Below are 15,085 nucleotides of genomic sequence, written 5' to 3'. Positions count from 1 at the left end.
TTTGCTCTCAAATAAGATATAAACGAATGAAAAATGAAAATGAAATGAAAATGTGCTCATGATTATTCAACGCATCTTGAAGCAGCGAGAGGTTTAAGCTCAGACACTAACAGCACTGTTAAATCACTCACTGCACATATCTAGACTAGGAAATCAGGGGAAAATGAAAGATAAGAAAAGCCCCTTGCAGAGTGACAGTTTCATTACAAATGACTTTCCTCGTGGTGTTCATGTAACCCATTAAGCATACAAATGATGGCAAACCCTCATTAGCATAAGACACTAACAGTGCCTTCATGACTGCCACATTATGTGATGAATCTATGAAACAGTTGTGCTTGTGTTTATTTCAGTGCATTTCATTGTAAATCTTTTCAGCACAAACATGTCTCCTGTGTAAATTAGGCTCATTGTAAGTTATAGCAACTTATCCACAAAACTCAGCTTTATTTGCTTATCTATTTGCCAGGTGTAAATTGAAGATTTTTTGGGGTGATTTTATGAAATGTCTGCACATGTTCTCTATAATCATGGCAGTAGTAATTCATTAAATGATGAGGAAATTATATAAATCAAAACTGCCTAATGTAACTGAATGAAATGTGGAGCCAGGACGAGCGGCAGGACTGTGGAGCTGTGAGTGTGTTGATGGACTCGATCGACTCCATCTGTGTTTTGATCATCGTTCTGAATCCCAGAATCTTGTTTTTTTTTTATGAAACTTACCCACAGTCAAGTGTTGATAAAAAATGCATGAAGCCAATACGCTTTTTGTTTAAAAGCAGAGGCTATGTTGTTTCTTTAAATATATTGCATGTTCAGATATTCAGGCCGGGGGCCATGAAAGTTTTGTGAAAATGATCAAAAATGCTAGAGCTGGCTGGCAACTTTACAAAAAAAAAAAATGCTTGTGGGGAAAGGGTTAATAAACAGAAAGTTTGCATCATCCACCAAAAAGACGGAGAGACAAACAGACGAACCTGTTGAACTGTCCACCTGATGACTCCTGCGGCCCCTCATCATCCGCTTCAACACTCTGACATTTCAGCCTTGATTTGGAGTGCCTCTGTGGAACACACACACACACACACACACACACAAATGCAGAGCACGCTATTACTCGTTTGCATTGGATGGGAGGAAATGAAATTCCTCCTACACACACCAGAGAGGAACAGAATAGCACTGGCCTGTTTTAATGGGCATACAGTACTTGACATAACCACACGTGTGTGTGTGTGTGTGTGTGTGTGTGTGTGTGTGTGTGTGTGTGTGTGTGTGAAAGTGTGTGTGTGTGTGTGTGTGTGTGTGTGTGTGTGAAAGTGTGAAAGTGTGTGTGTGTGTGTGTGTACTTGTACATCTTTGTGTGGACCAGTTTGAGTTTTAGACCATTGGAGTGAGGACAGAGAGAGTAAAGTGAGGACATTTTGTCCGGTCCTCACTTTCTGAGAGCCTTTAAAGGCCTGTTTGAGGGTCAAGGCTTGGTTTTAGGGATAAGGTTATAATGAGGTTAAGGGTCGGTTTAGGGTCAGGGGTCGGGTTAGGCACTTAGTTGTGATGGGTAAGGTTAGGGTAAGCGGCTAGAGAACGCATTGTGTCAATGAATGTCCTCATAAAGATAGATGTACAAGAATGTGTGTGTGTGTGTGTGTGTGTGTGTGTGTGTGTGTGTGTGTGTGTGTGTGTGTGAGAGTGTGTGTGTTTGTGTGTGTGTGTAGCAGGCGTGACTAGTGTCCAAATCATGTGACTTTTTTAGGGCCATGAGGATCCAGGTATAACAGCTTCAGTAATAGACTAATAGGCTCATTATTACTAACAAAAGAAGAACCTTTGAGACCTCATAAACACACACACACAGACACATGTCGAGAGCGGGAGGAAATATCACACACACACGAGAGACGTGCCTGAACACCTCCTGTAGGAATGACGGATGCGACGAGAAACCGCAACGTAACGCTGACAACCCTGATTGCATTTTAATAAAAAAATCAATAAAGTGTCGACAGCCCAGTATAATCACCCACAATCAAACTTATGGAGCAATGACCACAAGCCTTGTTTACTCACTTCATTGATTTGCTATTAAGGTGTTGAATTACACACCGACCACATTCAATATAAGCGATAGAGATAGGTGAGCGTTCAGACAGTTTGTATGCAGGGAATTAAATATGAGAATGCCTCTAGAGTTCAGAGCTGTCATTATGAATATACACAATCATATATGATCTGGAAGGGACTATCAGATATCAAGTCAACAGGTGTGCTTAATCAATGTAGGAATTTTTAAATATAACCTCAGAGACCCAGCGATGACCCTCTGAAAACTGATCAGAATCACTGATGCATCTTTATGATCTGTTATGATCTGATCAATAGCGATTATTCATAAAATCCTTCTGCCTCTGGGGAGCAATAAGGACACATTTATGTAACATTTGAGAGCGCTGACACGCTGAGAGGACAGGATGTAGGATAGCCAGACCTGATTCCACAGCAGAGACAGAGAAACGAGAGAAAGAAAAGAAAGAGAAAGACAGAAAAAGACTGTCTTTATTCTGACCTTGTGCTTGAGGTTACTGATGAAGGAGCGGCTCTGGGATTTCTTCATGCCATCTTTGGAGTTCTGGAAGACACAAACACACACACGCACGCATGCACGCACACAGACACACACACGCACAAAGACGCACACACACACACACACACACACACACACACGTACGAATGCATACGCACAGACACACGCACACACACACACACGCACAAAGATGCAGACACACACACACACACACACACACACACACACACACACACACACACACACACACACACACACACACACACACACACACACACACACACATGTTGGGTTTTCATGTTTTATGTGGATTTTTCCATAAACATAATGATTTTTATATTGTACAAACATACAATAGCCTTGTGTGAGGAACGGGGAGATCACTGTGGTCACTGTGTCTATTTTCACAACACACAAAAGAGCCGTGTGATCATTAAAAAAAAATCGTTGGGCCACTGATGCAAGAAAATAAATGGTTTGGAATAACATGAGGGTCAATAAACGATGTCTTATTTCCCAAGTTGTGATTAAAATGTTCCTTTAAAATGCATTTAATTCTAACTCAAACAGGCGAGTGTCAAAATCTATTCAAATTAGTTTTTGCGTCACGGACATTTTCACATTCAGTGAAGCATAAAATTAGTGCAACAGTAACTCCAAACAGAGCGTTCACTCAACAGTTCTCTGTTTTTTTTTTTTCCATAAATATTATGCAGGAACACTGAAGGGGAGAGAAAATCCCTCTGTGCTTTACAAATGGCTCATCAAAATGAATGTTTAGAGAGTGCAAAGTCTAATAATAGGGCAAGAAGAGAGGAAGAGCGAATGTTAATTAAGGGATGCTCCATGTCTTTTTCTGGATTGCAAGACTGTGTGCGCACTGATTAGGTATTCCAGTTCTTTTCTCTTTTTTCTTTCTTTAGAGCTGCCTATAATAGAACAGGATGAGATGGGATTGTATTTTATTGTTTTTTAGAAACCGCCTGCATCATTACATCTTTACACAGGATTTGGAGGCGACACAGACTCAGAAACGCTAAGAACAGACTCGGGAATGCTGAGAACAGACTCGGAAACGCTAAGAACAGACTTGGGAATGCTAAAAACAGACTCAGGAATGCTAAGAACAGACTCGGGAATGCTAAGAACAGACTCGGGAACGCTAAGAACAGACTCGGGAACGCTAAGAACAGACTCGGGAATGCTAAGAACAGACTCGGGAATGATAAGAAAAGACTCGGGAGTGCTAAGAACAGACTCGGGAACGCTAAGAACAGACTCGGGAACGCTAAGAACAGACTCGGGAATGCTAAGAACAGACTCGGGAACGCTAAGAACAGACTCGGGAATGCTAAGAACAGACTCAGAACAGACTTGGGAACGCTAAGAACATACTCAGGAATACTAAGAACAGGCTCAGAACAGACTCTGGAACGCTAAGAACAGACTCAGGAATGCTAAGAACAGACTCGGGAACGCTGAGAACAGACTCGGGAATGCTAAGAACAGACTCAGAACAGACTCGGAAACGCTAAGAACATACTCGGGAATGCTAAGAACAGGCTCAGAACAGACTCGGGAATGCTAAGAACAGACTCAGGAACGCTTAGAACAGACTCGGGAACGCTAAGAACAGACTCGGGAATGCTAAGAACAGACTCGGGAACGGTAAGAACAGACCTGGGGCACGCTAAGAACAGACTCGGGAATACTAAGAATAGACTTGGGAACGCTAAGAACAGACCTGGGGCACGCTAAGAACAGACTCGGGAACGCTAAGAACAGACTCGGGAATGCTAAGAACAGACTCAGAACAGACTCAGGAACGCTAAGAATAGACTCGGGAACGCTAAGAACAGACTCGGAACCGCTAAGAACAGACTCGGGAACGCTAAGAACAGACCCGGGAACGCTTAGAACAGACTCGAGAAGCTAAGAACAGACTCGGGAATGCTTAGAACAGACTCGGGAACGCTAAAAACAGACTCGGGAACAGACCCGAGAATGCTTAGAACAGACTTGGGAATGCTAAGAACAGACTCGAGAGTGCTAAGAACAGATTTGTGAACGCTAAGAACGGACTCGAGACCGCTAAGAACAGACTCGGGAACGCTAAGAACAGACTCGAGACCGCTAAGAACAGACTCGGGAACGCTTAGAACAGACTCGGGAACGCTAAAAACAGACTCGGGAACAGACCCGAGAATGCTTAGAACAGACTCGGGAACGCTAAGAACAGACTCGGGAACGCTAAGAACAGACTCGGGAATGCTAAGAACAGACTCGAGAACGCTAAGAACGGACTCGAGACCGCTAAGAACAGACTCGGGAACGCTAAGAACAGACTCGGGAATGCTAAGAACAGACTCGAGAATGCTAAGAACAGATTCGTGAATGCTAAGAACCGACTCGGGAACGCTAAGAACAGACTCGGGAATGCTAAGAACAGACTCAAGAACGCTAAGAACAGACTCGGGAACGCTAAGAACCGACTCGGGAATGCTAAGAACAGACTCGGGAACGCTAAGAACAGACTCGAGAAAGCTAAGAACAGACTCGGGAACGCTAAGAACAGACTCGGGAACGCTAAGAACAGACTCGGGAATGCTAAGAACAGCCTCGGGAACGCTAAGAACAGACTCGAGAACGCTAAGAACAGACTCGGGAATGCTAAGAACAGACTCGGGAACGCTAAGAACAGACTCGAGAACACTAAGAACAGACTCGGGAACGCTAAGAACAGACTCGGGAATGCTAAGAACAGCCTCGGGAACGCTAAGAACAGACTCAAGAATGCTAAGAACAGACTCGAGAACGCTAAGAATAGACTCGAGAACGCTAAGAACAGACTCGGGAACGCTAAGAACAGATTTGGAACGCTAAGAACAGACTCAAGAATGCTAATAACAGACTCGGAAACACTAAGAACAGACTCGAGAACGCTACGAACAGACTCGAGAACGCTAAGAACAGACTCGGGAACGCTAAGAACAGATTTGGAACGCTAAGAACAGACTCAAGAATGCTAAGAACAGACTCGGAAACACTAAGAACAGACTCGAGAACGCTACGAACAGACTCGAGAACGCTAAGAACAGACTCGGAACGCTAAGAACAGACTCGGAACGCTAAGAACAGACGCAAGAATGCTAATAACAGACTCGGAAACGCTAAGAACAGACTCGGGAATGCTACCTTGCGCAGGTTTCTCTGGAGTCCCTCGTGTGTGGCGCGGAGCAGCGCTCGGATGGAGAAACTGTCTGTGTCTTCTTTGTCCCCGATCTGAGACTCTTTCATCAGAGAGTCGAGCTTCTTCCTGATGTGCGACTCCACCTGGTTCTGACTGGGCCCGTTAGACTGAAATGAATCAAATCAAAATCAAATCAAAATTTATTATAAAGCACAATAAAAACTAAAGTAGTTGACCACTGTGCTGTACAATACCAAACTAAACATAAACAATAAAGACTGCATTACAATGTTATGAAAAAAAAAGGAGTACATCAAAACACTGATAAATGATAAAAACTCTAGGAACAGTTATATGAATGGGAGAAAAGATGGGTTTTTAACTTAGATTGAAATTCAGATTCTGATGAAACTGAGGGAAACTGGAAGACTATTCCACAGTTTTGGCCCAACAACAGAAGCATGGTCGCCTCTCAACTTTAATCTAGATCTCGGGACCATCAACAATCTTTGTTCAGAAGACCTCAGAGATCTAACAAATGTATTTGGATGTATTTATTTAAAAGTTCACAGAGATATTTAGGAGCTGATCTGGTCAGAGCCTTAAAAAACATATATACATAAGCATAATACAGGGGTGATATGATCAAACTTCCGGGTGCCAGTCAGGAGTCTGGCAGCTGCATTTTGAACCATCTGAAGTCGATTTATATTAGATTGACTTATTCCAATATAAAGAGAGTTACAATAACCAAACCGAGGTGACACAAATGCATGGATCACTCTCTCATACTCTGAAAAAGATAAAAAGCTCTCAGCTTTAGATAGCAATCTTGAAATGAAGTCTTCTACAGAAATATTCTTAGAAGAAAATAGCGGCCATTATTTCTAAGATCATTTACACTCTGCAAACTAAAGATATAAACTGCTAAACTGCCTTAATAAAGCCAGATTTACCAAACAGAAAGTCTATCATGCATCAAGGCTGATACAGACATCTTTTTTTCTAATTATTAGTGAATAATTCACTCCATTATTTTAAGGCTCTGTGGAATACTTGATTCTGATTGGTCAATCGCGTCATCCAGCGGTACGTTATTCCCGGATAACAACCTGTAAAAACTGATAACAGGCTCATCCGGTCAGCGCTGTATGCTTGTTAGGAATGGTTTCTCTTCATGGAAATTTTGCATTCGGTAAGCTTATAAAATATTAAAACATAAATCAATATTTTGTGTACTTGTTACATACAAATGCAGCTGCTGCCATTTTGCAGACTGTAACGGATTATAAGATAACAAACAGGTGCGATTTTAAAACAGTTTCATCTCAAATCAATCTCTTATCCTCATAATTATTTATTAAATTATTGTTTAATCTTTTGTCATGCTTTAAGTATATTTAGGTACAATTACACATTTGTAATGAAGTTGCAAGTTGCCATTTAAAATTTATTAACTTGTATTAAATATCAGATTTTAATATCAAATTAATATCAAATGACACACCACAGTTAAAATTATAATCAAGTACTTCACATGTGCTTTATTGGCTAGTCAACACATCAAAATAGAAATGACATTAAAGTATTTTCTAGTTTACCATAAATGCTTTTCAGTGCATTCGGCTTTGCTACTACACTTTATTCATACAAAGACAACAGAAGTAATTATGAAATTACATATAAAAGATGTACTACTTAAATGGTTCACAAAAAGCATAGATTAGATGTTTAATATTAATTTAAACTCTAATTCATTTTCCATTAAAAGATTAGTTCACTGGGTCCGCGTTGAAGTCCATTCTATAGAGAAAAATCCTGGAATGTTTTCCTCAAAAACCTTATTTTCTTTTCGACTGAAGAAAGAAAGACATGAATATCTTGGATGACGTGGGGGGAATTTTAATTCTGGAGTGAACTAATCCTTTAAATGGCAATTAACATGCAATTAAGTGTCCAAACACATTACATTCAGTTCGTACTCATATTTGTTTAAAATATTCATTTCCATAATAAGTACTCTTTTTAAAAGTATGCTAAAGTGTACTTGCAGTGTGAATTCTGTAACTTTAATATGGTGTCAAAACAAACACGCACAGTGAAAGAGGCCGGAGTGATGTTTGTTCTCTCTCTCTTCACTTCAATGGCTATTCATGAGTCATTTTATTAAAAATCAAAGCCTGGCATACTGATCTGAGAGAGCAATAAAGGGTTCAAAGTGTTCCAATTATGCAATTTTTTTAGTTTTTGTTTGATTTCTGTCATTTATTAAAAAAGGTAAACTTACAACATTGCCAGCGTGTTTCTTGTATTTCCTGACATGTTTAAGTAGGCATGTAATGAGATGAAGGATAGAAACCTTTAACTGGCTCCCAGCAATGACTTGTCTGAGTGGATCATTAAACATTAATTACTCCTGACAAAACAACATGAATATTTTGTAAGGGTACATTAAAATGCTATTAAAGCATTCGTCATTCAAGATCAACAAATAAATACTTAACTAGGAAACCAATTTATTGTTGATAAATGTGTCTGGGAAAATAAATGTTAAATATTGATTTCAGCATCAAAATCTGTGCGAAACTGTGGGCAGTCTGATTGTAACGGAGGCAGCGCTGCTGGATGGACCTCTTGGCAAATGGCCACGTTGTTGCATATAAGAGGTGTTTCCACAAAAACAGAAGCTTGCCAGGGGTTCGGCCTGCGATTGATCGGCTTTTAGAGACTCACTGTGAGCCAGAACGGTGTGAGGAGGAAGCCAGATAAATACTGGCTCCATCATACGTGAGAGATTTTCAAAAGAGGTGGAGAGGAGGTGATAAAACATAACAGCTTGAGTAGTGGAAAAAGTAAAAAAAGGGCAAAATGAACTTATTGGTAATTCTGATAAGGTATTTGCACAAAATGTGTAGTAGTACAATATTAATGTACAGACGGCATAGACGTGTTTAGTCATTCACTCTCGATTTTGCAAGACATATGCGGTTGCCTATAGGGCGTTAAATGATAGAGGGGGGAAAACATGAGAGGATTTTTTTTATCTATCATACCACTAACCTCCATTATTACTTACAGTTCTTAAAGGAATACTTCACCGATTAGCATTAAGCTTTGTATCAGTAGAAACCCGGTAGTATTCTGGAATGACCGTGCTTCCCTCCCTCATGTCCCCCTGAGACGAGAGATTTCTGTATTGTGTGTCTGGAAAAAAACCTCAGATGACACAAAAATCGTGATTTAGCATCTGAGGCTTTTTTGTCCAGAGGCGAGAGACTCCAGCCAGTAGGAGGAGCTCGTCCCGCATGTGTTCAACCCGCCCATAGGGGGATCTCACGATAAAACGCCGTCTTTTCAGTTTCGAGTCGACTAGTAGCCTAGTTGTATAATTTCTTCCGATACGGCCCTCTGTAACCGGTAGGCGTGGCTTGGGAGTGGCCTCGTAGGGCAGCGAAGCAAGTGCATTCTGGGAGTTGTTGTCTGTCATCCACATGAGCCACAAATACATTTTCTGGCTTTTCTCAGTCTAGAAGGCTCCAACTTATAAAATAATTTCACATTTCTACTACATAAATGACCCAATTTAAATACACATTCATCTTTCCAGCGGTTAAATATCCCTTTAAGTGTCGCAGTGTTTAAGTGTTGCATAGCTTATGCTCTCATAAACTGCTGATTTTTAGAAGGCAGCTGTGTGACTCTGAGATGCGAACGGGAACATGGTTTGTGTAACATTAACAACACATTATTCGCTGTTTGATAATGTAGACATCAAGTCAAAGGCCAATCATAGCAATTACTGTTATGTGTCTGACATTGTAGAGAGCGATTCATAAAACGCATTATAATTCTGATACATCGACTTGGGTGAACCGGTGTAATTCTCTCTTTCTCTTCTTCTTTTGATTCATATATGGCTGAATTAAACCAGTATTTCCACTTGCCATTGTATAGCGTTTACTAAAGCTGACTTAGGTAATCCGAGCTGGTGTGATTGACTGGAGGCGGAGACTAATTTGCATATTCATTAGTCTGCGTATACTAAATGGAATTCCAAAAAAATTCAAAATTCAAAATTGGAATTCTGAAAAAACTGGCCTGGATATGACGCTTACATACTATAGTGTAACATATATCAAGATATGTAGATGCACTGATCGTGAGGTAGCCAACAATACCCAGCCATTTTACATATAGTTTTCATTGTCATATGTAATATTTCCCACTTCAAGATCCGAGTACTGATGAATGGTTACAATAATGTTTATTATTTAAATGTAGTTCTTTACAATAAACTATTATAACGGCGGATTTGCCAGGCACACGCCAGGAGCGGTTCACAGCCGAGGAGTTCTCGTCAGGGCCGTAAAAGACAGAGAAGTGACATTGTATGGGGACGGGAGAAACCCACCCAAATAAGGGCGTATAAAACAGGCGTATAAAAATTTTGGTAAATGTGTAAGCTAGATTTATGCCTATCTTCATGGACACCACAATTAATTCCCTCGTGTGGAATATTTTTCCTTGTAATTATGTATGGTTTGCAAAAATGTGAATGGCTGCGTCTGTGTGTAGATGAGAGAAGCAAAGTGTATGGTGTTGTGCACACTCTACATTATGGCCAAGCATGCGCCCTTAAAATAGCATCTGAATAACGCGCCACTGACTTTAGACTAGGTTTTTCCTGGTCTGTGGCGGAATTGTTTTCTGAAACTGCAAAATAGCACCAGGGAACGTTTGCGCCGGAACACGCCTCCTCTTTTCGCTGAACCGCCCCCGGGAGCGCAAGTTCATTCCCTAATTTACCGACGTGCGTCTGTGGAGGGAAAAGTCCGCTGTGCGTCGGGTGCAAAATAGGAATGATACATGCGTCGATGTACAAAGTCAATTGCGCTGGGTGCAAGATAGGGCCCATAGTCTTACCATGCTATTCTTCAGCTTGAAGTCATCTTCAATCTCATCAGCACTGTCGTCGTCAGACACCTCACCCTCTTCAGCATCTGCAGACAGGTACAGAGGAAGACGCTTCCCCTGCAGACGAGAAAAGGAGCAATGAATGCTTCCATAGATCTGACTTGTCAGCAAACAACCCAATATTGAGTGTTAGATAGTGTTTCACCTCTGTTTAAACTATCGACAGACCGTACAGCCTGTGTGTGTTGACACAGCACCTCAGATATTGATACTGGAACTGATTCCATACTAATGGCTCTTGGCCACAGGCGAAAGATAAGTGTGGTATGAAACCCCAGGGATATTTTCTTTTTAGGAAGACTGCAATGTAATGTTTTCTCGGTTTGTGTTAATAACCCTGTTGTTTCATTCCCAATAAGACATACAACTTGTTTTCACTTGTTATTCAGACAACAGAGGACCCTCATTTGGGAGGAACCCACAGTATCTAAACCTGAGGATAACCAGTGTTTTTACAACAGGTATTAAGATTCATTTTGGTTGATCGGGTCTAAAACGTATTAAGCTTGACAACTTTTGACCACTTTCAGAGGTAGTCGAAAACAATTCTATCAGATTGCTTTCATAGTGTAAACACTCATGTGGTCGAATGTGTTCAAACAGCCGACTCTCCGTCTACTGATCTAATGCGTAATCATTATGGGAAGAGCTCTAGCCAGACGGGATTTAAACTTTGTCGGCTGGTGACCCAAGTTTGGTTTGAAAACGAAAAACATACCTAGCACAATGTTCTCTCACCATTCCTGATTTCTAACACACACTCAAAGCGTTCGGCTGGTCTGTCAGAGCAGAAACTAAAGCTGCTGCTTATTTCATCAATTAGATCGAAAGATCTGAAAAAGCCCATATATTTACCCGCCCATAGACCCTCCCCTCGAAGAAATCAGTGGTTGAAAGTGGACAAAAGAGACGGATTAAAACACCAGAAGTAAACAACAGGAATGTGTCTCCCTCGTCCACTTGTGATCCGATCGACCAAAACGCATCTTAACACCAGGTGTAAACAGGGCCTTAGACACTTCAGAGCACTGAAACCTGTTTACGGGTCATTAAGCCTAAAACTCTAAGCACAAACCCTTGTCTCCTCCTAGTCGGTCGGTCTCTCTCACAAATGCATTTGTGTGAGGGCTAGTGGGAAATAAGAGTCGCCGGTGGAAGGACAAGACGGAGGGAAAATCAATTCCATGCTTTTGACCTACAGAGTTGGCAGGAACTCAGTCTGGCGGAGGGAGCTGACATTGTGACATGTTTAAGTGTGTGTGTGTGTGTTATCGAAAGAGACCCGTGTTCGAGTGCGGGGATTTACTCAAGTGTGCTCCAATCACAAAGAGTCCCTGCTGGGTTTGAGAGTCTGCCGTCACTGTTTGCTCAACTAGAAGGGTCCTGTAGAGTCACAGGCTGGCAGTGCCATCTGTCTTGACCTGTTTTACTAATGCCAAGATCCTCCATGGCACAATGACGTCCGTATTTACAAAGCAATACTCTCTTCTCATCTGACTGACCACCTGTCATCCCATTACACCCTTAAAGAAATAGTTCAGCCCAAATTAATTCTGTTAACATTTACTACTACTTCTGAAGCTACATAATAGCTTTGTGTGAGGAAAAGACATGTGCACATTCAAACTTCACAGACACTCAAGAACCGATGCCGTTTGATGTTACTAATGTCATAACTTGTCTTGATGCGACAAGTTTGAAAATGCCCATGTTTAACAACTTTAACATTAACAACTGAGTTGAATATCTCCGGACCGGATCTCTGTTTCTCTGAAGATGGTCAGATTGACAGCTGGCAGATGTGAAAGCGATAACTTCTTGTTACGATGAAGAAAGTATGGGTTGTATCTCATGTCTCGTTGTTGTTAATCTTGATTTCTCACAACTTGTGTGTTTTTTCTGTGCGTGTCGGAGTGAACTGCGGTACTAATAGAGTCTCATGAGTTGTGAGAAGACCACAGACAAAGTCAGGATTTTCTTTGAATAATACATTCAATTTCAGTTCGTTTTTCACCAAACCCTATTATATACCCCCAAAACAGTATACGAATATACGACACGATTCTGTGATACTTTAGCACCTTTTTAAAAAAAGCTTGATGGTCGCTATTCACCGCCATTATATGGACGAGCGTGAGATGGACATTTTTTACGAATTCTCATTTTGTGGTCCATAAAAGAAAATAGACCAAGTAAAAATTTACTTAAAGGGACAGTTCACACTAAAATGAAAATGAAGTCATAACCTGGTGTTCCCACCCTGGTGTTGTTCTAATGCTGTGTGCGTTTTAAATTATGACTTCATTTTCATTTTAGGGTGAACTGTTCCTTTAAGTTCATTTTTGACAGCATGACTATACTGGTTCATCAGTTAGACTTATCAAATGTGGAAATTTAGGAGGGTGCCTTTGGTTCACACCATCATACCTTTAAGAGTATCTTTCCTTTCAGGCTGTTCGGGCTGGGGATCTGCTTGGGGTCTTTGTTCAGGGCCTCCCCCACGTCCAGCTTGTCTCCGAAGATCTCCTTTAGGTGCTGAGCGATCTTCTTCTGCTGCTGAATGCTGCAGTGATTCTCTATGGACAGGATCACGGGGAACCTGACGCAGCAGGAGACGGAAGAGAGAACGGATGCGGGTGACAGTAATCATGAACCAGGGAACAGAAACAACAGTCAGCAGATGCTCCTTGCCTTGTGCCTTCCTCTGACATTAACCTTTTATCTGTGTTTCTTTCATCTTGCCTCATCTTCACTGTCATCTTCTCTCTCTCTCTCTCTCTTGACTTCTCACAATTTTTTTTCCTGTCGGTCTTTCTTTCTACTTTCTTTCTCTTGCTGTCTTCCTGTTCGGTTTACTTCATTTATGATCTGCACACTCAAAAACAATTCACACTTTTGTTACTTTTGAAGCTTGTTTCCGCCACAGAATGAAACATTTTAAAAAAGAATTGCGACTTTTTATCTCACAATTGCGAGTTTACATCTCGCAACTCTGACTTTATTTCTTAGAATTGCGAGATAAAGAGTCAGAATTGCGTGATATAAAGTTGTAATTGCGTCATATAAACTCACAATTGCGAGAAATAAACTTGCAATTCTGATTTTTTTTCTTGCAATTGCGAGTTTATATCTTACAATTCAGAGAAAAGATGATAAACTCGCAATTGCAAGAAAAAAAATTAGAATTGCAAGTTTATTTCTCGCAATTGTGAGTCCAAAAAGTCCAATTCTAAGGAAAAAAAAGACTTTTCCCCTCAGAATTGCGAGTTTATATCTCACAGTTCTGACTTTATAACTCTCAATTGCGACTTTATATCACGCAATTCTGAGATAAAAAGTCAGAATTGTGAGATAAAAAGTCGCAATTACCTTTTATATTTTGTATTCAGTGGCCATACTATTTTCACTCATAGTCTAAGATCTCGACATAGCATATTCTATTCACATTTCTCCAACAAGATGTTTCCAAGAGCCTGTGAGAAAACACATTTTACAGAGCAGAAATATAAAAATGATTCTGTGCTCTTTGAAAATCGCTGGATTAGATTCTGACAAGCTATACCTGAATGTCAGGTCTGTCTGGGAATCAGGGAAACCCTCTGGGTTTAAAAAGCCGCACACTCAAATACACACATACACATGCATGAAAAAAACAAGAGAATCAGAAAGATTGAAATGGAAAGATTAAAAAGATGCACTGTGGGGCTAAAGTGATATCAATACTGTCTCAACAGGGATCATGGGGCATGGTGAGTGTAATTTGCATGCGATATGCATGTGCTAAATGCTCATTTGCTCCATTATGGTAAGTCATTAGCTGAAACAGGTGGCTGTTTAATGATAAAACACCATTAAAGAGACAGAAAGGTAGTTTTCTAGGAGCATCCAGGCAGTGGAGCAAAAAGCCCTCTTCTACTATTACTGTACCTATCCTCACGGTGAAAAACAAAACAATTTTCCACAACAAATTAAATATGATGTTTATGTCATGCAACTCACTGGGTACAGTATCTGATAATTGTGAGATGAAGAGAAGCAAACACAAGGCCTGGGCCAAATCTGAATTGTTTTGGAGATAACAGTCTAGCTAGCACATTTGAAAACAGAAAGCAGTCTAACACAAATAAAATTCCCTTGTGAAGCTGATTACTGAAATATTAATACATTTTTGAGGTGGCACTGAGCAATTCCTATTATATATATTATTATGTGTAAATGTTTTATTTCATTTATACTATTTTTATGGAATCCTAAACACTGCTTACAGCTTATTATATACTATATATAAAAATATTATGTGAGACAATATGCATTATGTGATATTCATTCAGTGAAAC

The 15,085-nt window shown here is 40.5% G+C and overlaps 1 protein-coding gene across 3 annotated transcripts in view; it reads right to left on the bottom strand.

Annotated features, from left to right (window-relative positions):
- plch1 (phospholipase C, eta 1) overlaps window positions 1-15,085 on the bottom strand; it is a 66,442-nt gene that overhangs the window by 12,956 nt on the left and 38,401 nt on the right. For all 3 annotated transcript variants that reach the window (XM_084409879.1, XM_084409878.1, XM_084409880.1), the window contains exons 9-13: window positions 13,176-13,347; window positions 10,698-10,805; window positions 5,780-5,941; window positions 2,567-2,629; window positions 981-1,066 (exon numbers count right to left, since the gene is read on the bottom strand). In XM_084409879.1, the coding sequence (XP_084266005.1) occupies window positions 981-1,066; window positions 2,567-2,629; window positions 5,780-5,941; window positions 10,698-10,805; window positions 13,176-13,347 (591 nt within the window). The remainder of the gene's footprint in view (window positions 1-980; window positions 1,067-2,566; window positions 2,630-5,779; window positions 5,942-10,697; window positions 10,806-13,175; window positions 13,348-15,085) is intronic.

Source organism: Rutilus rutilus, assembly GCF_951802725.1.
Source record: "Rutilus rutilus genome assembly, chromosome: 5".
NCBI lineage: Eukaryota > Metazoa > Chordata > Actinopteri > Cypriniformes > Leuciscidae > Rutilus > Rutilus rutilus.
Note: the sequence above shows the minus strand (reverse complement) of the source record. Positions and strands in the feature narration are given on the sequence as shown.